This window comes from Miscanthus floridulus, chromosome 16 (genome assembly GCF_019320115.1).
Source record: "Miscanthus floridulus cultivar M001 chromosome 16, ASM1932011v1, whole genome shotgun sequence".
Taxonomy (NCBI): domain Eukaryota; kingdom Viridiplantae; phylum Streptophyta; class Magnoliopsida; order Poales; family Poaceae; genus Miscanthus; species Miscanthus floridulus.
The window spans coordinates 99747946-99770598 of NC_089595.1; the positions used below are offsets into that span (position 1 = coordinate 99747946).

At 48.9% G+C, this 22653-nt stretch overlaps 1 protein-coding gene and 2 pseudogenes across 1 annotated transcript; 1 reads left to right on the plus strand and 2 right to left on the minus strand.

Annotated features, from left to right (window-relative positions):
* Positions 1-220: 220 nt before the first annotated feature.
* On the plus strand, positions 221-4271 carry LOC136511679 (probable alpha,alpha-trehalose-phosphate synthase [UDP-forming] 7). The gene is made up of 3 exons (XM_066505722.1): positions 221-2457; positions 2822-3095; positions 3276-4271. Exons 1-3 carry the CDS (start codon positions 392-394, stop codon positions 3654-3656), a joined length of 2721 nt encoding a protein of 906 aa, XP_066361819.1. The 5' UTR covers positions 221-391; the 3' UTR covers positions 3657-4271.
* A 1687-nt stretch (positions 4272-5958) lies between these two features.
* Positions 5959-15864, minus strand: LOC136511113 (gamma-glutamyl hydrolase 1-like; annotated as a pseudogene).
* Positions 15865-17161: 1297 nt separating this feature from the next.
* The window catches only part of LOC136514467 (gamma-glutamyl hydrolase 1-like), a 78754-nt pseudogene continuing 73262 nt past the window's right edge, over positions 17162-22653 (minus strand).

Here is a 22653-nt window from a genome sequence, read left to right on the forward strand (position 1 = left end):
CAGCTGGCGCCGGTGGGGGCACGCACTACCTTATCCTCTTTTCCCGATGCGGCACCTCCCCAAACGCGGCCCACTGGACCGGCAGCGTCCGACGGAAGCGTGGGCCCGCGTGTCGGTGACAGGGCGTCCACGACACAGCGCAGTGAGCTGGGTCCGAGCCGCTCGTGGAATATACCGTGGTCGTCTTCCTCGCCGCTCTCCCTTCCCCCCCACCCCAAACTCCACTCCCCCCCCTCTATTCCGGAATCGAAACGCCGAGCCAGATCAGATCAAGGCGCCGCGCACCACGAGCCTAGGGTTTGGTTTGGCTGCTGCTTTAAAAACCCCATTTCGCGGGTCGAGCGGGAGCGTGGTAGGGTTTCCACTCGAGCGCGCTGCGGCTGCTTCAACCATGATGTCAAGGTCGTACACCAACCTCCTCGACCTCGCCGCGGGCAACTTCGCGGCGCTGGGCCCGTCGGGCGGCGGGAGGCGGCGGCTGGCGTCGTTCGGGGCGAAGCGGATGCCCCGGGTCATGACGGTGCCCGGGACGCTGTCCGACCTCGACGACGACGACGACGAGCAGGCGGCCACCAGCAGCGTCGCCTCCGACGTGCCCTCTTCCGCGGTCGGGGAGCGCCTCATCGTCGTGGCGAACCAGCTCCCCGTCGTCGCGCGCCGCCGCTCCGACGGTGGCCGCGGCTGGGCCTTCTCCTGGGACGAGGACTCGCTCCTCCTCCGCCTCCGCGACGGCGTCCCCGACGAGATGGAGGTCTTCTTCGTCGGCTCGCTCGGCGCCGACGTGCCGCCCGGGGAGCAGGACGAGGTCTCGCAGTCGCTCATCGACGGCTTCCGGTGTGCCCCCGTGTTCCTCACGCCCGAACTCAACGACCGGTTCTACCATCACTTCTGCAAGCGCTACCTCTGGCCGCTGTTCCACTACATGCTCCCCTTTGCCTCCCCGCTGCCACCGACGGCGGAGGCGGCCGCATCCGGCGACGGTGGCCGGTTTGACCGCAGCGCCTGGGAGGCCTATGTGCTCGCCAACAAGCACTTCTACGAGAAGGTGGTTGAGGTCATCAACCCAGAGGATGACTACGTCTGGGTCCACGATTACCATCTCATGGCGCTGCCCACCTTCCTCCGGCGACGCTTCAACCGCCTCCGGATCGGCTTCTTCCTCCACAGCCCGTTTCCCTCATCGGAGATCTACCGCACGCTCCCTGTCCGGGAGGAGGTTCTACGGACACTGCTCAATTGCGATCTCATCGGCTTCCACACCTTTGATTATGCCAGGCACTTCCTCTCTTGCTGCAGTAGGATGCTTGGTCTAGAGTACCAGTCAAAGCGCGGATACATTGGATTGGAGTACTTTGGCCGCACTGTTGGGATCAAGATCATGCCCATGGGTATCCATATGGGCCAACTGCAATCGGTGCTGCGATTACCTGAGAAGGAGGACAAGGTTGCTGAGCTCCGGCAGCAATTCCAGGGGAAAGCTGTGTTGCTTGGGGTAGATGATACAGATATCTTTAAAGGGATCAATTTGAAGCTTCTTGCATTTGAGAATATGCTGAGGATGCATCCTAAGTGGCAGGGGAGAGCTGTGTTGGTACAGATAGCCAACCCTCCTCGTGGGAAGGGCAAGGAGCTGGAGGCCATCCAGGCTGAGATCCGAGAGAGCTGTGACAGGATTAATAGGGAGTTCGGCCAGACTGGGTATAGCCCTGTCGTCTTCATTGACCGCAATGTGTCAAGTGCGGAGAGGCTTGCATATTACACAATAGCCGAGTGTGTGGTAGTGACGGCTGTGAGGGATGGAATGAACTTGACGCCTTACGAGTACATTGTCTGCCGGCAGGGGATACCTGGCTCAGAGTCTGCACCAGAGGTGAGTGGACCAAACAAGAGCATGCTTGTTGTGTCGGAGTTCATTGGGTGCTCGCCTTCATTGAGTGGTGCAATTCGTGTTAACCCTTGGAATGTTGAAACAACTGCTGAGGCATTGAATGAGGCCATCTCGATGTCGGAGCAAGAAAAGCAGCTGAGGCACGGAAAACATTACCGCTATGTCAGCACCCATGATGTTGCATATTGGTCAAAGAGCTTTGTCCAGGATCTGGAGAGGGCCTGCAAGGACCACTTTAGGAAGCCATGCTGGGGTATAGGACTAGGGTTTGGATTTAGGGTGGTGGCGCTAGACCCACATTTCACAAAGCTTAATTTGGATACAATCATCATGTCTTACGAGAGAGCAAAGAGTAGGGTCATATTACTTGATTATGATGGTACATTGGTACCACAGACTTCAATCGATAAGAAACCAAGTTCAGAAATATCGAGAATCATCAATACCCTATGTTCGGATAGCAATAACACTGTTTTCATTGTCAGTGGGAGAAGTAGGGATAGCTTGGGATCAATGTTTGCATCATGCCCTAAGCTAGGAATTGCAGCAGAACATGGTTACTTCTTAAGGTACAATTTTCACATGTGCATTGTTCAATCTCTTGTTTGGTGCTAGAATGTACTTGATGCAGTAGTACTAGATTTTAATGTTTGTTCTAACTTGTCTTTGTTAAGCTAATATATTTTTAGTGCGTTAGTGTTTCTCTCAAGAAATGTCAAGCATGATCGTTTTGTGTATTGCTCAGCAGTTAAATAGATTCACTATTTGCTGCCTTCTCACAGCAATAGCAGTGTGTCTAAAGGAGTCAGAACTGAAAATATTATGTTCTTTTATTCATGTTAACCTTGGAATATTAAGATACTGCATTTCTATTAGGTTGTTTTTTAATTGTTTAAAATTAAGTGGATGATGAAATGCTATGTTTCACTGTAGGTGGACGAGAGATGAAGGGTGGCAATCGAGCACCCATACCTCAGACTTTGGATGGATGCAAACGGCGGAGCCAGTGATGAATCTTTATACAGAATCAACTGATGGATCCTATATTGAGACCAAAGAAACTGCTTTGGTATGGCATCATCAGGATGCTGACCCAGGCTTTGGGTATACCCAGGCCAAGGAGATGCTGGATCACCTGGAAAGTGTACTAGCAAATGAACCAGTCGCAGTTAAGAGTGGCCTGTTCATTGTCGAAGTGAAACCTCAGGTTTGATATTTATCGCTTCCAGTCCTTGTTATTTTACTGATGCATTGCCAGATTTTTGCGCCTTCAACAGAAAAACAAACACATGTTTTTTTTATGATACAACCTTCTCCTGATTCTTCATTCTGACTTATGCATTAATGCACAACTATTAGTTTCTTAAATTATCTTCCTTTGCCGCAGGGTGTTAGCAAAGGTCTTGTAGCTGAGAAGATACTTACATTGATGAAGGAGAAAGGGCGACAAGCAGATTTTGTATTATGCATCGGTGATGACAGGTCGGATGAGGACATGTTTGAAAATATCGCTGATGTCATGAAGAGAAACATTGTTGCTCCAAAGACACCGCTATTTGCATGTACAGTGGGGCAGAAACCGAGCAAAGCCAGGTTCTACCTCGATGATACATTTGAAGTAGTCAATATGCTGAGCTTGCTAGCAGATGCTTCGGAACCTGACCCTGTAATAGAGTTGGAGGAGGATGACTTGGCTACATCTGTCTCGGCCATAGATATCAGCGATGAACCACCACAGCTTGGTAATAGAAGGGATGAAGGATCTTAGGCTTGAACTCCCAGAAACTACATGCTATGATGATTGACTTGCAAAGTTTTTCTTGTTGATGGATCTGAAGTTGTGGAATATCGAATGAAAATTGACAGCGGGGCTAAAGATGCTCTGCACAACACATCAGCAAGCTAATTGATTCATTATAGATGATAGTCTGTTTCTCCAGGTGAGCTGGTGACGAAAACCTACAGCAAAAATCCTAATTCTGCAGATATTACACTAGCAGCTTCAATGGCCTCATTCTACACTTGGTTCGGGCATCATGATCAGTTGGTGCCAAGGAAATTCATCTGTCCATAGCTGATTCCTTGCGTTCTTTTGAATTTCGTCGCTCCACTTTTTTCTGCATCAACATCATTGGAATATGAAATGTAATAGACACGTGGTAGGTGAAATGTAAGGGAGCCAGGCTAGTGAAATGCATTGGTTAGAGCCTGCAAAAGGGACACATGTCGCTGCCACATGTGGTTCAGTGTTTGCTGACTTTGTTAACAGCTAGATTGCCTAGTCAGGAAAAACATGTGATTTGTTCGTTTTGAATTGTAATAGTGTGGTAATGTGAAGGATGTTGCTTGATTTCATCATTTGATAACCTAATATATATCTTTATTTACCTGGCTATTTTGTTGTTGTTGTTGTCATCAAACATGATCAGTATGGATCTTATTCCGTGTGTTACGGCTGCGGTCATACAAGAAGGGATCTAGTTCGGAACGATGATATACGTGATAGATTAGAGGTGCACCAATTGAAGAAAAGTTTGTCCAACATCGGTTGAGATGGTTTGGACATGTCTAATGGAGACCTATAGAGGCACCAGTGCGTAGTGGAATTCTAAGTTAGGATAGTAACGTGAAGAGAGGCAGATGAAGACTGAAGTTGACTTGAGTAGAGGCAATAAAATGAGTCTTGAAAGGATGGAATATATCCAAAGACTTAGCCTTAGATAGGAGTGCTTGAAAAACAGATATTCACACGTCTGAACCTTAATGGCTTCTGTTGGGTTTCAACTCTAGCTTATCCTAACTTGTTTGGAATTTAAAGACTTTATTGTTGTTGTTGTTTGTTATAGGAAAGTTTCTGCCAAACAACACTGTTTGGTGCACTGTTTTATCTTGTTTTTGTAAGAATGCTCCAGTGCTCAACTGGCTGTTGTGGTAGGTGGCCCTTTGACAATGGTTCTGTTCGCTTCGCTAAAAAACCATGACTTCTTGTGGTAGGTGGCCCTTTGACAATGGCCCTGTTTGCTTCGCTGAAAAATCATGGCTGAAAGTACTGTTTACTGATTTTTTGTGAGAGAAAAACATTGTTCCTTCGCTGAAACAGTACGGTTCATAAGACAAGCGAACAGGACGATGATCGTTTGACAACATTTTACTTAGTATTTGATGTTTGATGAACCATGTTTGGATCTGCGCGTAATTTTATCGCTCTTTTATTTATATATATATATATATATATATATATATATATATATATATATATATATATATATATATATATATATATATATATATATATATATATATATATATATATATATATATATAGAGGGTGTCCTGTTAAGAATGGTCTTCCTTCTTTATCTAAAGTATCCTTTTGAAGTGTTAAACTGGTAACCAGTCACCTGCTCGAGCGCGGGCAAGTGTAGGAGGGGTTTCTCGGCACTCGCTTTATATGTTTTCTAGTACTGTCTAATGGGATATTTATTCATATTCATATATTATGTGTCAGACGTCTAACATTAGTCTCATTTTTTTCTGAGTATGTTTTGTGTTTCTAGGCTTGTTAATGAATTAAAGGAAAAATACAGGTATGGACTTATTTATGCCTTCTTGACGAGGTGCTTCTGGGTATGAACTCGAGTGAAGTGAAGATTGCGAGAAGACAAGCCCCAACATGGCACACAACCTTGTTCGAACATTACCACAGCAGCACCTCTAAATGCCACCAGCTCACCACAAGGTTTACATGAGAGATTCAGCGAAGCTCTGCACGAAGATCACCGCTAAAAAAAGTTTGCCATTGAAAGTGTGAAATCTTTCAGGTTGTAGTTAAAAATCAAGCAACATGCAGGTACGGTTTTCGTGTTTTTTTTATATAATGCCACATGTTTTCTGAAAAACAAGAAAAATGTTTGAACAATTTATACCAATTATTAGTAACAATTAGGGAGGTCTCTGCGGAGGCAAGTGTACGGATAACAAAAAGGAAAACCTTCACAGTTCAATGTAGGACCAATACACTCACAATACAACAACAATAGCAATGCGATGCTGAGGAATCCGATACCATCTCAAGAGAAGTTATACACCTCGTCAGAAGATTTCCTACAAATAATCCATGCACAAATTTAGCTAATATTTGGAGGATACGAATGGAAGCAGTTGCATTGTACAGAAACATAGATGCTCACGAGGTTCCAAATCTGGAGGTGTAGTTGTCAATTAGGTTGTTCAGCACCTTGTCCGTGGGAGCCCTGTTCAGGGACCTGCGAGCTTGGCTGATTCACGTCAGAGCAAAAGGTGAAAAGTGAGATGAGGTAGCCACAATAGGGTGATTAGCAGAAAAGTGGATGTGTACTTGGCTACTAATTTGTGGTGTGGTTTTCAACAGAGATAAAAATGATCAGCAGATCTACAAATTGCTAGATAAAGCAGTGCCAAGTTGAATGTAGAAATGTAAGGTGAGTGTGGGGGTATGGCCCCCGGTATCCACAAGACAAGACATGAGCCGCACCATCAGAGGTGGCTCGGCCCACAAGATCAAGGCGTGCACAGCGCTGCTCGGCGTGCACCGCAAGACATTGTATAGTACCAAATAGAATACTTACCTTGTAACCCTGCCTCTCCAGACTATATAAGAAGAGACAGAGATTCTCTAGCGGACAAGATCTATCTACTACATCTCAATACAATACACCAAAGACACAGGACGTAGGGTATTACCTCGATCAGACGGCCTGAACCTGTCTAAATCGCTGTCTCTGCGCCTTGTGTCACCATCCGGTTCCTGATTACGCACACCCCCACCGACAAATCTACCATCGCGGGATACCCCTCGGTGGACTGCCGACGATATTCTGTCGACAGTTGGCGCGTCAGGTAGGGGGTGTGCGCTTGATCCATGGCGAGCCAGATGGACCTCAAATCAACAACGTGTTCTCGTCAACAATCTCGTGGAGATCCATATTGGTCGACGATAACAATTCATCGCTGGCTACATCAGCCCCCGCGACACTAGATCCGATCTCGGAACCACCTCCGAGGTCGCCTTCACCACCAACTCACCGCCCGCCAGGTGCTCGCTGTCAACGCCAACCAAATAACGCCATACGTCGCCGACCAGACGTTCTGTCTAAAGCTAAGTCACGCTTTAATATTCTTCTAAATATTCTCCAATCTCCGTATATCGCCATAATGTTTCTCCGAACTGTTTTCTCCATGTTTGCTCTCCAAACGATTTTCCGAACCCCCGAACAGTCCTGTTGATGCTGGGATGCCTCCAGAGACGGCCCTATCTTCGGCTCCTCCCTACACGTGCACGAGCGTCTGCTCTCTGCGTTATGGGTGGTCGGTGCTCCTTAGCGACGCTTTATTCCTCCTACACGTGCACGAGCTCTGCGCTCCGCGTTATGATTAACGGGCTAGCTATGGCTAGAGACTCAGCTACATACTAACTGTTCGGGTGGTTTATATTAAATATAAATTCATTTTCACATCAACTGATCGCCGAACTGCATACGTCGTTTCATCACCATTGCTGATTTTTCTCCATAGTTCATTTATTTTTACATCATGTACTACCCGTTCTACATGTTTGTATTGCAGGATCATCGTCTAGGTGATCGGATCACCTGGTGCTCGGACTTCTCCACCGATCAACTGGTCAGACCGCTTGGTTCATGGACTCCATCGCCGACCAGTTGATCGGACTGTTCGTCGGTCGCTTCTACTCAATGCTCACTTCGCCTTCGACCAATTGACCAGACTGTTCGTCGTTCGTGCTTCATCGCCAGCTACGCCGGTTACTCCTCAGCGCTCGGTTTCTTCATGCTCGAGGAGTAAGTGGGCATACTTCACCGCACGGACGTCGCCAGCTACGCGGGGGACTCCTCGGTGCTCGGACCTCGCCAGCTTCATCGGGAACAACTCGGTGCTCGGACATCGCCAGCTTCGCCGGGGACTCCTCGGTGCTCGGACATCGCCGCCTACGCGGGGGACTCCTCGGTGCTCAGTCATCGCCAGCGACGCCGGGGACTCCTGGCTCCTCGGTGCTCGGTCATCGCCAGCGACACCGGGGATTCCTACCTCTTCGGTGCTCGGACATCGCCAGCGACGCCGGGGACTCCTCGCTCCTCGGTGCTCGATCATCGCCAGCGGCGCCGGGGACTCCTCGCTCCTCGGTGCTCGGTCATCGCCAGCGACGTCGGGGACTCCTCGCTCCTCGGTGCTCAGTCATCGCCAACGGCGCCGGGGACTCCTCGCTCCTCGGTGCTCGGTCATCGCCAGCGACGTCGGGAACTCCTCGCTCCTCGGTGCTCGGTCATCGCCAGCGACGTCGGGGACTCCTCGCTCCTCGGTGCTCCGACATCGCCAGCGACGCCGGGGACTCCTCCCTCCTCGGTGCTCGGGCATCGCCAGCGATGCCGGGGACTCCTCGCTCCTCGGTGCTCGGTCATCGCCAGCGACGCCGGGGACTCCTCGGTCATCGCCAACGGCGTCGGGACTCCTCGCTTCTTGGTGCTCGTTCATCGCCAACAACGCTAGGAACTCCTCGCTCCTCAGTGCTCGGACATCGCCAGCGACACCGAGGACTCCTCGCTCCTCGGTGCTCGGACATCGCCAGCGACGCCGGGGACTCCTCCCTCCTCGGTGCTCGGACATCGCCAGCGACGCCGGGGACTCCTGGCTCCTCGTTGCTCGGTCATCGCCAGCGACGTCGGGAACTCCTCGCTCCTCGGTGCTCGGACATCGCCAGTGACGCCGGGGAACCCTCGCTCCTCGGTGCTCGGACATCGCCAGCGATGCTGGGGACTCCTCGCTCCTCGGTGCTCGGACATCGCCAGCGACGTCGGGGACTCCTCGCTCCTCGGTGCTCGGTCATCGCCAGCGACACCGGGGACTCCTCGCTCTTCGGTGCTTGGATATCGCCAGCGACGCTGGGGACTCCTTGGTACTCCCTTGCTGGTCGGATCTTGCTACGTCTTGTCAGGGTGCTATCAAGCTGCTCCATGCTATTCGGATCAGGGTGCTGATCTTGGGCAGTACGTCTGGGGTCTTGATACGCGTATGTCTAACGATGTCGGCAAGCTTTCAGACTTCTTTTTCTTTGACCCTGCTACAAGATTCATTCTTCATCTTCTAGTAGGCTCGGGGACTAAGTGGGCACACTTCACCTTGCGGTGAATGTGCTTTTTCTCATCTCGTGGCTACGCCCGGGGACTGGCTGCCTGCTCGGCTGGTCTTCTACTTTCTGACCCTGGCACCACGCGACTACGTCACCTACTGTCAGGCTCGAGGACTAGCTGTGGGGGTATGGCCCCCGGTATCCACAAGATAAGACATGTGCCGCACCATCAGAGGTGGCCCGTCCCACAAGATCAAGGCGTGTACGACGCTGCTTGGCGTGCACCGCAAGACATTGTATAGTATCAAATAGGATACTCACCTTGTAACCCTGCCCCTCCAGACTATATAAGGAGAGGCAGTGGTTCTCTAGCGGACAAGATCTATCTACTACATCTCAATACAATACACCATCAGACGGTCCGAACCTGTCTAAATCGCTGTCTCTGCGCCTTGTGTCACCATCCGGTTTCTGATTACGCGCACCCCCACCGACAAATCTACCATCGCAGGATACCCCTCGGTGGACTGCCGACGATATTCTGTCGACAGTGAGAACCACAAACCTGACAAAATAATTGGCAAAATGTTGTCACTTGCACTGCATCTTCACTGTGTGGAGTCATCGGCTCCCCCCACTCAAAAATGGCTTTCTACATTATATATAAGCGAGGGCAAACTTATAAGCTATAAGTCCATCATTTTAAACCATTTTTCTGAGGCAGTCTGATGCATCATCCATACGATTGTGGAACTCCCTATAAAAATTATAAGAGAAATTTGCATACCTCAGGAAGCCACTGCGTGCAGGTGATTGGATAATTCTTTGCTTGTACAGTTGAGACATAGACCTGTCTTGACAAAAAAAATATCAGCTTGTGCAGTGGAAGATTTCATGAGCATTTACCCAGATCGATCACTCAAGGAAGAGTTTTCAAATTCATCAAAACTGTTCTACCTATACCACTGAACGCCTTCTACATGGGTTATATGAAAAATGACATTTAAGACTAAGAGTATAAACATGACATTTTGTACCTTGCCATTTTCATCAGGTGACGTGGTAAGAATCTTGAAGAAACTTGATAATGCAACATTTTCTTGCAATCTCTTTGGTGATATACCATGCTTTGACCAAAAAGAAAAAAAACTATGTTATGGAACTTGTATTTGTAGCAATGATTCATTGTTCTGTGTAAGGATGCTTTTCAGAATTTCTATCCATGTAATAAAACTGGTATTAGTGCATGAAAGTTGGTATGGTGTAGTCGTAGAAAAAAAAAAGGTAAGCAGAACCAAGGTTGCCATACTCCATGATTTTGCATGACAAGGTAGTCGGTGCTCAGTTTCTTGATGAGTTCATGGTTAAACCTGTGAATTTCAATCATCATTCAGTAGTGAGGCTACAAAAAAGAAAAATTAGGAATTCATGAAGAGAACACGTAGAACATTGATAAAGGATCACGGACAGTGAATCTTTGGATATAACAGTGACGGCATTTCATCCTCTCTGGTCTACTCTGTTTGCGTGTGTGTTTGATCGTGTCATCATGTATCCCCTGTTCTGCAGGGATTCATTTCAAGGTATAGGCCCCGTTCGCTGGTCTGAACTTTGGCTGAAACTGGCTGAAAAATACTGTTCCGGCTGAATTGTTGTGAGAGAAAAACACTGTTCCAGCTGAAAAAACAAACCGAATAAGCCAAACTTTAAGACAAGCGAACGGGGCCTATAGTTATGTCGTATTATTCATCTCTGAAATTAACTAAATGCATAATACACACCAGTTGCATATGCTATGCGTTGAGTTTTGCCAACCTGGCAATAAACATACACAGTTATACCAGGAACAAATCATGACATTTTAGTTAAACTGCAGTTTTTCTGTAAAGAAAACAAAAATTACTTGCATCATCTTGTACTATTAGGTTCAACAAAAAATAGCTTCCTAAAAACCGCAGCAATCAGTAGCCAATTCAAAAAAAGAAAAAAAAATGCTTGAGCTTGCAGCAGCTACCTTTGAAACACTGACCCTTCGAGAAAGGAATAATTGGGGAACTGGAGAGTAGATGGCTGATTCAAGGCGTGGAATGACTCCAAAATATTGTTGTCCTAGTGCCATGGTAAAAGAACATTAGTGCTCAGTTTGTCCAAACTGAACAAGAACTTGGCCTCTCCAAGGAATAGAAGACTGCAGCACTTTGCTTTACTGTGACTTAATAACAGAGAGAAGAACAAAAATACTTCCTAATTTCCAATTGAACACTGTTCTCGTTCACTGGTATAAGGCAACCTATTTTGTAAACACAATAACTGACAAGGAATAATAACTATGCCCTTGTTTAGTTCGCGAAAAGTTTTCCCAAAAAGTGCTACAGTACCCGTCACATCGAATCTTGTGGTACGTACATGGAGCATTAAATGTAGACGAAAATAAAAACTAATTACACAGTTTGGTTGGAAATTACGAGACGAACGTTTTGAGCCTAATTAGTCCATGATTGAACACTAATTGCCAAATAAAAACGAAATTGCTACAGTAGCCAAATTTCGCACTTTTCACGAACTAAACGCGCGCTATGATATTTCAGCAATTGGATTAGACTTTGAGAGATTTGTTTTCTGGTTTATAAAAAACTAAAGTAGTAAAATCACCTTGCTGGCAATCATGCTTACGAGCTAAGCCGCTCCAGCGATCATGCAAAGGTCAGTGTCGTGCCGGAGGACCTGCGTTGCCAGCGTTCTGAGTCTCTGAAGGAACAGTGCCTCGGGTCCATCCCCAAGCACGCCCGTCGCTCCGCGTTCCTCCCCAGATCATACGTCCCGCTGTGACAGTGGGCGGAGGAGCAGGCCTCTAGCCAAAACGACCTAGATCTCGTTTGTCATGGTGGTGGAACTGCAGTGACTCAACGCGGCGGCGGGGTTGGCTGTGCACCGGTGCCACAGGACCTCCGTTGCCAGCGCTCCGGCGGCAAGCAGTGGCGCTGCAGCACACCTTCCATGACCGAGAAGACGTCCAGGCTTTCTTTGCTCCTTCGACACTCCTTCATGCAGACACCGCTAGGGAGAAATGAGAATCCGCTGCACAGCTGCCCCGAGGGCGAAGCAAGTCGGGTCCCCTCCAGATTCTTAATTTCATGGTTACCCCTCCCCGTCCACCCTGACGCCCCGACGGACTCCCCGCCCGCCGCGCCGGCGCCCCCCCCCCCCCCCCCCCCCTCCTCCTCCTCCACCACCCCCACCTTCCCCTCCCCCTCCCTTGCACACCACCGAGGGCACCGCAGATGCGGGCGCCGGTCCCGGGCCGCGCGCACCTACGCGGGGCCGAACCCGACCACGCCTGCCGCCGCGGCCCCTGGCCTGTAGCCCGCCGGCGGCAGGAGCCGGATCTGGTGGCTCACCTGCAGCAGGCGCGGGGACGTCGCCTCACGCGGCGTACATCGGCGCTGGGGCGGCCCCGCCCTCGCCCCGCCACCCAGCCCGCTGGCCGCCAGCTCGGCACCGGCTGCCTTCCAAATCCCCCGCCGGGCCTCAGCAAACAAGGGGCCCACGCTCTCACCGGACGCCCCGCCTTTCTACCCCGGCGGAACCCCTGGTCGCTCCAAATCCATGCGTTGGACGGAGCTATCGGACTGCTCCGACTCAGACTGCGAGTCCATCTCCTCTCCGGTGCCGCAGCCATCCTACCTCGACGCCGTCCGCTGGGGCTCCCCGGCTCGGAGGGCCTTCACAGATAGGGCGGGGCCCAGCTCCCACCCTGGCACCTGGGTCGTCGAAGAGCAGCCGGTGGAGGCGGTCTAGATCTCGGTTGTCGCCAGGCCACCGGGCACGAAGCATCGCCGGAGGAGGAGGGTGAACCGCGCTACCGGTGGCGGCCGTGGGGCGAACACTGCACCGCGTGCTAACCAGGAGCGCATCCTTGTGCACTTGAGGTTGGGGAATCGGGTCGACGGTGGCTCTCAGTCCGGCGATGAGCGCGTCCCCACCTACCTCAGGCTTGGCCACCGTGTGCCACCTCGCGGCCGTCGCAGGATCTCAGCACCCGACGCCAACGGATGGCAGGAGGTCCTGTCTCGTAATCCTGTTGGCCAACGGAACACTGCCGCCGCGAGAGCACCTCGGCCACATCGACGTCGCCGCCTCCCAGACGCGCTACGCGACAGGTGCCTCAACTACCTGTCATACACCCATAGGGTTGCCACCTGCCGTCTGCAGCTGAGATGCCTGCACTGCCATGAGTTCCGACACCTGGCCAAGGACTGCAAGCGGCCTCGTTCGCCGGTGAACGACGGCAACAAGTGGCCACAACACGCCGGCTCTGGGAGCTCGAGTGATGTCGGTGTTGTGAGTCGTCGACCGCACCCGGTTCGTGCTCGGCCAGTGGACGGTGGCGGCCAGCGACGGTGGAAGCCTCCTACAGCTACCGGTACGCTGCAGCAGACCGCAGCGAGGCCACCGGCACCGCTGCGGCGCCGAAAACCACTGTCGCAGCCGACTGTGCTACCAGGGAGGGTCACAGTGAGCCCACCAGCAGCTCCGATGCTCGGGCGGCAGACCACGGGGCTTCGCGTGGCGCTTGTGAGACCATGCCGGAGAGCGTCGTTTCTGCCAGCGGCGGCCAGCGACACCAACGATGAAGGCGTCTCGGGAGGTCGGCACGGGCCGCTCCGACAGCGCCGGGCGAAGCCTCTGCCGCCGCTGCTTCCTGCTTTCCTGAGCCGGACCCGCTGGTCTTGGAGCCCTACGCAGGTGCGGGGCCTCCCGCGTGGGTCGACCCGATGCTGGAGGAGCTCACCGCCTCGCTCGTCGCGAGCCGGCCAGCGAGACCAACAACGCCCTGGTGCCCCACTGCTCCGACGGGCGCCTCCCTAAAGACGGATTCGCCCCCGTTGTCGCCTGAGCTGGAGATGCCGCAAGTCACGCCACCACGGGTGGGACAGCAAGGCGTTGCGGATCAGGCAGCCGCTTCTACGCCAACACGGGTTGGCCATCCGGACGTCGACAACGCGGCGCCACCCGTATCGATGGCCGAGCTAGTGCACCAGCCGATGGCCTCTGCGGCGTACGCTGGTGAGATCTCACCATCATCGGTTGACTTGGCCCCGCGTCACTCTGCTCAGGGCAGGAAACGACCGCGGACGCCTCTGTCGGATTCGGAGGTTACAGAGCTTGAGCTGTTGAGGCGCAACCGTGGATCATCGATTGACGATGAAGGCCACGACGCTCAACCTCCATCGGCTGAGGTGTCCCTGTTGGCACAATTAGAGGCGCGACTATGCATCCCGCTCGAGACCCCGTTGCTCAGTAAGCCGAGGCTGAGAAGGTCCAGGACACCTTCAATGATGATGTCGGTGCGTCGGAGTGGGAGGCTGGCTGCTAAGACCAAGGCCTCCAACCCGACTGTCCAAGCACAAAATGTGCTCAAGCAAAAGCTGGGGATCAAAGATATGCCGCAGGGTTCGGACCATGTGGCTTTAGACAGTATCAAGGCATTCTTCGCTGCGTCGTTGTCGCCCTCCAAACAAGAGGCCCTTCAGGCGCTCTTTGCTTCAGACTTCGATCCGATTGCCATGGAGCTGAACCTCACTAGTTTTGAGCACGACGCTCTTTAGCCGCTGAGCTCAGAGCCTGCTGGGTTTTGTCCCTATGATTGATCCTACTTTTGGTCGTTAAGTATTTTCTTTTATAAATCACAACTGTGTGATCTCTGTCAGTGTTTGGCTTGGTAATCACAAATTACCGTCCCAGCTTTAATTTATAAAACTCTCCTTCTGCTTAATGAATAGCGTGCCAATAGCACGTTCGAGAAAAACAATCAGCCTGTTCGGCAGGCCATAAACGATCGTATACGATCGTGGATTATAAGCTAGAACAATATTTTTCTCGCACACCAAATCAGCCAAACCAGCCAGCAGTAATAATCCATGATCTAGCTCAGCCAGCCGAACAGACTAAATCATGCTTACAAGCTCAAAGCCTAGACAGCATGTAAAGGAAACGGATCTCCTGCATCATTCCTGTCCAAAACATAATGAGGAATGGAAATCATGAAGACTCTTATGGAGGCTTATTATTATACAGTAAAATAGTTATTTATCTTATAATCCATATTTTTCAGCTTGTTTTTTTAGTCGAAACATTGTTTTTCTCTTGCAACAAATCAGTCGGAACAATATTTCGGCTTCAGCGAAGCCAACGGGGCCAAAGTCGTGAAACTGAAACGTGGTGCCACGTGCAATCAACTACGGGAGTACAATAGAAATGAAGGGCAATTTCTTACAAATGTAGCAAGCTATTAATATGAATCGATGTTCATGATGTACCTGGAAAACTCTTTTGATAGTCTCAAAATATGAACCATTCTTGTGTGATCCACCAGTAAACAGCACGCCATTCACCAAACCCAGTTTCTGCAGGAAATTAAAAGGGGCAAAGACCAATAAGGAATGAGCAAACAGTGCAGTTGCATATTCAGGCAGGACGAGAGCGAAAGAGAAATGGCACTATGGCAGGCAGCTTCCGAAGCACCCACCTCGAGGAGGCGCTCCTCGGGCTCGTCGTAGAGGAGCGGGACGACGCGGGCGCCGGCGGACTGGACGAACTTGACGTAGGAGGCGGCGATGTAGGAGCCGGGGCCGTGGGTGCGCATCTCGCAAGTGCCATCGCCCGGGTGCGTCACGATGCCAATGACCGGCCGGTCGTACTCGTACACGGCGGGGTCCGCCGGCGCGGCGGCGCAGGCCTGCTGGGCGTGCCCCGCCGTGCTCGGCAGCCGGATGGCCTCCGGCGTCGGCGAAGAGCGCACGGCAGCGGCGCCGAGGAGGGAAGCGAGCAGCTGGGGAGACTCCAACTCCATTGGGACTTGGGAGGCGTTGCCAGCTCGGCTCTTGTCTGGCCTCAGGTTCTTGAGTCTTGACTTCGATCACACACTCCGTCTGTCGTCTCCATCTCATCCGCCGTGCTTTGGCGCATGCTGTAGGGACTTTGGAGTTGTTGGCTCATCACGCCGTATATATATTTATTTATAAAAAAAACATCACTTTCAGATTTAAATTCGCTCCTCTTCAGGTGCCTGATAAAATACTATGTAACCGCTTCCTCTTCTTGAAAAAATACTGTACGTGCGTAGCACGTTCATGGGATTACAGGGGGAATTCCGCTGTCCGTTTTGTTCTTCTTCCGTCACCGCGTGCCGCTGCATGCTACAACGGCGCGCGCGACGGCGGCCATGCTGCTTCGTCGCGCGGGCACACCCGTTGCCTACTTGCCTGTGCGTCAGGGGCCAGAGACGCCCAGACCTCAAGACGGCGTCGTCGAAGCCGCGTTCGCGGTGCGCGCAATCGCGCGACCATTCTTGCAGCCGGCGCAACGTTCGCCGGTTGAGCTCATGTATTGTGACCAGCGTATTGTCCTCAGGACGACCGTTTGCAGTTGCAGACAAGCCCAAGGTGGACGCCGGCGACGGTGCGTCCCACGGTCCCCACCTACGGTCCACGGACGGGCGACAACACTGAACCATCCATGTGAAGGAGGGTTCCATCAAATTCGAAGCGCCGAGCGTCCATTTGGCGAGCGTGGCGGGCGATCGGCATTCGGCAGAGAGCCAGAAGAAGAGGACAGAGAGCGCTATACGACCCGCCGTGTAGGAGGAGGGCTAATCTTATAACAAAGGGGGTAAAGTGTGAAATTGGATCGTACATTCAACTTTCAGTTTCGACTGATTTCATGAATCAGGTCCGGGAGCATTCAACCTTCCCCTGAAATTCAGACTAGTCTCCGTACAAGGTAGTTTCAGTTCTCCTAGTCCTACATACTGCAATACAGGAAGTGCAAGGAATCCGTACACTTTTCGGGTGGAATTTGGAGGAATCTAGATGGTTTTAGATGAATTTGGAGGAATTTGTGGGAGAAAAATACTGTTCCGGATAAAAAAAGAAGTGAATCAAGCCGGGTTTAAGGCCGCCCCGTTCGCGTGCCCTTAAACCCGGCTTGATCCACTTCTTTTTTTATCCGGAACAGTTTTTTTCTCTCATAAATTCCTTCAGATTCATCCAAAACCATATAGATTCCTCTAAATTCCTCCCAACGAACGGGTCAGATCACAATACAATAGCAATACAGTGCTGACACTCAGAAGCGTCCCCACTTCAGCCTCAGGAGAAGACGCAGACCTCCTCAAACGATTTCCTACCAAGAATACATGCATGCATTAGGTAAAGATACAGAGACTCGCAATTTTTTTCCGGTCGGGCTGTAGTTGTAAATCAGGTTATCAAGCACCTTGTCGGCCGGAGGCCTGTTTGGAGACTTGCGTGCTTGGCTGTTTCACGCAGAGAGAAAGGTGAGGTAATAAGCATGCTCACCATTTTTTTTAATCTTTGTTACAGATTTGATTAAGAAAAGGTCCTTTTGTACACATGTTTAACTCAAGACAACAAAGAACTATGACTAGAATATATCCATTCCTTAGAAGGAAGACTACTAAAACTTGGGTTTATTTATATTTAAAAAACTGAAGTTTCAAAGGTAAGAGACCAAGAGTGACAGGCAGCAAAAGGAAAGGCGTGTAGTGTTTAATCAATTTCTGGTACATTTCCACATAAAGATGGTGGGTAGACCCAGAAATAATCCCAAATGAAGTATTCCCTAACTTCAAATGTATAAATAAAAGGTTACAGCCTACAACAACAAACCTGATAAAATGATTGGCAAAATGTTGAGTAACCTGTACTGCACCTTCGCTGTGTGGAATCACTGGGTTCCTCCACTAAAAAATGGCTTTCTGCATTAAGTGAGGGCATTTTTATAGTTATATAAAGTCATTGGTACGGTAGAGGCTAGAACTTTTATCCCTTATCTAAAAAAAAAAGTCATTGGTATTCGGTGAGTGGCCACAATTTGATATGCTATGAATATTAATTCAAGAAAATTAATGCAGTGCTCCGAAAAAAGGCAGATGCAATAAGAACATATAATATGAAAACTCCCAAAACACCTACAAACTAAAATACCTCAGGGTGCCACTGCGTGCAAGTGATTGGGTAGTTGTGGGCTTGTACCGTTGAGACATAGACCTGATTTTATACAAACAAAAGAATGTTAATTTACGCATTGGAAGAATTGATGAGCATTAACCCAGAGAAGCTACATGGGGAACATTAGAAAAAACTCACCAAAGTTGTTCTGCTTAGCCTTATACTAATGACTTAACACCATAGATTAGTATGTAGTAGCACAATTGTTACATACCTTGCCGTTTTCATCAGGTGATGTAGTCAAGATTTTTAAGAAACTTGACAGTGCATCGTTCTCTTGCAATCGCCTTGGTGATATACCATATTTCACCCAATAACAAAGCAGACATGCTAGGGGACTTGAATTTGGAACTAACGGGGTGTTTGGTTCTTTAGTCGCTTCTAAAATTCATGTCACATCAAATATTTAGATACTAATAAGGAGCATTAAATATAGATTAATTACAAAACCAATTACATAGATGGAGGCTAATTTGCGAGACGATTTTTTAAGCCTAATTAATCTGTCATTAGCGCATGTTACTGTAGCGTCACGTTGTCAAATTATGGACTAATTAGGCTTAAAAAATTCGTCTCATAAATTAGTCGTAAGTTGTGCAATTAGTTTTATAATTAGTCTATATTTAATACTGTCCAAACATTCGAGGTGACAAATATTTTAAAAGGAACTGCAGTAAGGCCTAAGTTTGGTTGTTCTGTAATGCTATCAGAACCAGCAGCCATACAAGGATCGGCAAGGATTGAGGCATTGAACCCAGCCCATGAGAAAGTAGGTGCGGTGCTGAAATTAAAAGAAAAAGGTTAGCAGCACCAATGGTGGCACTTACTTTATGCTGTTGCATGACAAGACAGCTGGTGCTGACTTTCTTGATGAGGTCAGGGTCAAACCTGTGAGCAATTGCCGGTCAGGTCTTGTTTAGTTCCACTCTAAAATCCTAAAAAGTGCTACAGTATCTGTCAAATCGAATGTTTACGGCCCGTGCATAGAGCATTAAATATAGACGAAAAAAACTAATTACACAGTTTGGTGGAAAATTACGAGACGAACGTTTTAAGCCTAATTAGTCCATGTTTGAACACTAATTGCCAAATAAAAACGAACGTGCTACCGTAGCCCCCAAATTCCAACTTACTGGAACTAAACAGCCTCTCAGTACTTAGAACAAGTGGAATTCACTATATGTGTACTTCCTCCGTCCCAGAATATCTGTCGTTCTCGTTTCCCGAGAAACAACTTTAACAAAATATATATTAAAAAATATTATTATTTATGGTACATAATTAGTATCATCGGGAAGATCTTTGAATCTAGTTTTTTAATAAATTTATTTGGAGATACAAATGTTGCTAGTATTTTCTACAAATCGAGTCAAACTTGTGGCACGAAAACCGGAAACGACAATTAAATCGGGACAGAGGGAGTACTTGCCACATCTTCTCATAAGCAATTTATTTCCGTTTCATTCTTCAAATTAACCAAGCTCTATTGTACTGCATTTATTCATGTAGTGATCCATTGTAGATAAAAGTAAGTTCTGTATGAGTAATTTATGAAGCTATATGAATACATAAATACATTGGCTTAACCTATTTGCATATTCTACAGTTCAGAGTGTTTAAATCCAGACGCTAAAGTTGAGGGGTGTCATATCGGACGTCACATATAGTGTTCGGACAGTAATAATAAAACAAATTACATAAGTCCTTAGTAATCCACGAGACGAATTTATTAAACCTAATTAATCCATTATTTGCATATGTTTACTGTAGCACCATATTGTCAAATCATGGACTAATTAGGATTAAAAAATTCGTCTCGCAAATTAGTCTCAATCTATATATTTAGTTTTGTAATTAGTCTATATTTAATACTATATGCATATGTTCAAACATCCGATGTGATAAGGGCTAAAGTTTAAGAGGGGAAAATAAACACAGTCTCAGTTTTGTTAACACGGTAATAGAAAGATGCGCGCTGTCCCGTGGGACGAACCATCCTATATAACATTTACTTGCCCCATCTCTCGCACTATAGGATAACTTGTCTAAATTCTAAATGTTCCCATCAAGCAGTATTGCAGTAACAAATACTCCCTCCATCCCAAATTGTAAGTCATTCCAAGAATGTTGGAGAGTCAAAGCATCTCAAGTTTGACTAAGTTTATATAATAAGATAATAACATTTATGATACCAACTAAGTACCAATAAATTCTTTGTTAATTATATTTTTATAGTATATCTATTTGATGTCATAAATCTTTGTAATTTTTTTTATAATTTTGGTCAAACTTGAGAAGTTTTGACTCTCCAAGATTTTTGGAATGACTTACAATTTGGGATGGAGGGAGTAGAAGACTTGGTTAGCATGAAACAGGCACCTTTGAAACACTGAGCCCTCGAAATCCTAGCTGGGAAACTGAAGAGTAGATGTTTGATTCAGGGCGTCAAATTTCTCCAAGATATTATTGTCCTAGCACAACAGCAAAAGAATAATTATTAGGGCCTACTTGTCAAAGCAATCAGGAATCAATCATGGTGCCTTCATGGAATAGAAGGCTGCAGCACTTTGCTCCAGTACCTAACAACAGGCAAGCAAAATATATCCTTACTTCAAACTAACCATTAGTCTTCCATCGTGCGTACAATTTTATCGATTTTACAATGGTTAATAAGTTGATCAATTATCTTTTACTCTCTCTATTTCAAATTGTAAGTTGTTTTAGTTTTGTACTAAGTTGAATTTGTCTAATTTTGACTAAATTTGTAATGCACAAAATATATTTGTAGTGCATCTTCTTTGATGTTGTAGATATTTATGCATCTTTCTATAAACATGATCAAAACTGGAGAAATTTAGCTTAGCTCAAAGCTAAAATAACTTACAATTTAGAACAGAATGAATATATTTTAGTAATGAAGCTTGCAATATAGTAAATTTGTGAAAAAGTTAAGATACCTTACTGACAATCATGCTTACAAGCTCAAAGCTAAGACAATGGGCAAACAAAGAAAATTGTTCACCCGCGTCATTCCTGTCCAAAACATACTATAAAATGAACAAAATAATAAAAGAGGAACAATTAGAGTAAGTGTCGGGAACCAATACTAGAGTACCCGAAGAGGATGAGCTAATAGTCATCAACATTAATTCAACCGAGCAGTTAAGAGCGCGCCTACAGCTCCAACCGACCCCCAGGTGCGTGGGCTCCGCCTCGCCCGACCTCCTGGGGCGGGCTCTGCCTCGCCCGACCCCGAGGCCGCGATCTCCGCCTCGCTCAACCCCGAGGCCGCGATCTCCGCCTCGCTCAACCCCGAGGCCACGATCTCTGCCTCGCCCGACCCCGAGGCCGTGGGCTCCGCCTCGCCCGACCCTTGGGTTTGTGCTCCGCCTCGCCCGACCCCAAGACCGCATGCTCCGCCTCGCTAGACCCCTTGGGTGCGGGCTCCGTCTCGTCCGACGGGGACCCATACCGCCGCCAACCACTCCAGGTCCAAGCGTATAGAGCTGGCTCAAAACTCTGACACCAAGGAAGAGACTGGCACGCCCTGATGTAACCCACGGCTACGACGGGCCATACCTGAGGATTCACATCAAGAACAGCATCGGGCGTACCGGTGCTATTCTGTCTAACCCTTGTATGAACACTGATAGGCGCGTCAGTTCACCACGACGTCCGCCAGGACGAACTGGAGCGCCATGACCAGCGGATGATGCCTGTGCATGGCGCCAGTGATGGACAGGACCGCGACGTGGAGCCATCCCTGTTGATATCTACAGGGTCAGTGGGACCCACATGAAGGAGAAGAAGGACCCGACGATCCTGGAGGCCTTCCTCTCTCTCGTTCTTCTCCTTTTCCTCCGCTATAACCCGCACTTTCCCTTAGCCTATAAAAGGGAAATCAGGGCGCCCCATGAAGGGGATCCCGAACCGATCGACCCATCAAGATCCGATACAGATCCACACAAGAGCACGACACGAACGCACAGCCGAGCAACGATTGAGCTCTTAGCACCCACTCACTCCTTTCACCAGAGACTTAGGATCCTTTCCCTCTCTCGCTCGTTTGTAACCCCTACTACAAACTTTCAGTGCTAGTAACACGAGCAACAATGATGAACTGGACATAGGGACTTTCTGCCCAAACCAGTATAAACCTCGTGTCCTTAAGCACACCATCCGAGCCAGACGCGCAATACTAGAAATTTACTCGTCAGTGGTAACTCAAAACACCGATAGTTGGCACGCTAGATAGGGGTCTTTTTGCGCATCTCGACATCCACATCAGGCCTCGGATGGCTATTCACGACGTCAGCTAGGTCCCGGGCGCGCATGTGCGCTTTGGGAACCTGGACTTCATCGTCACGACTGAGGGAGGGTTGGTGTAGGCTCCTACCACCATCCAACCTCTCCACTTCACCGGCCTCGACACGATCACCGAGGCACTTGAGGAGCTGCAGCTGCACGCACCAGAGGCCCACACCCCTAGAAGTGACCAGCTCCTCGGCTTCGATTACGGGAGACAAGAGCGCCAACTCGGCGCCTTCCTAGGACCTCGACCGTCCTAGGAGGACTTGCGCCACCTCACCTTCTTGTTTGCCAACATCATG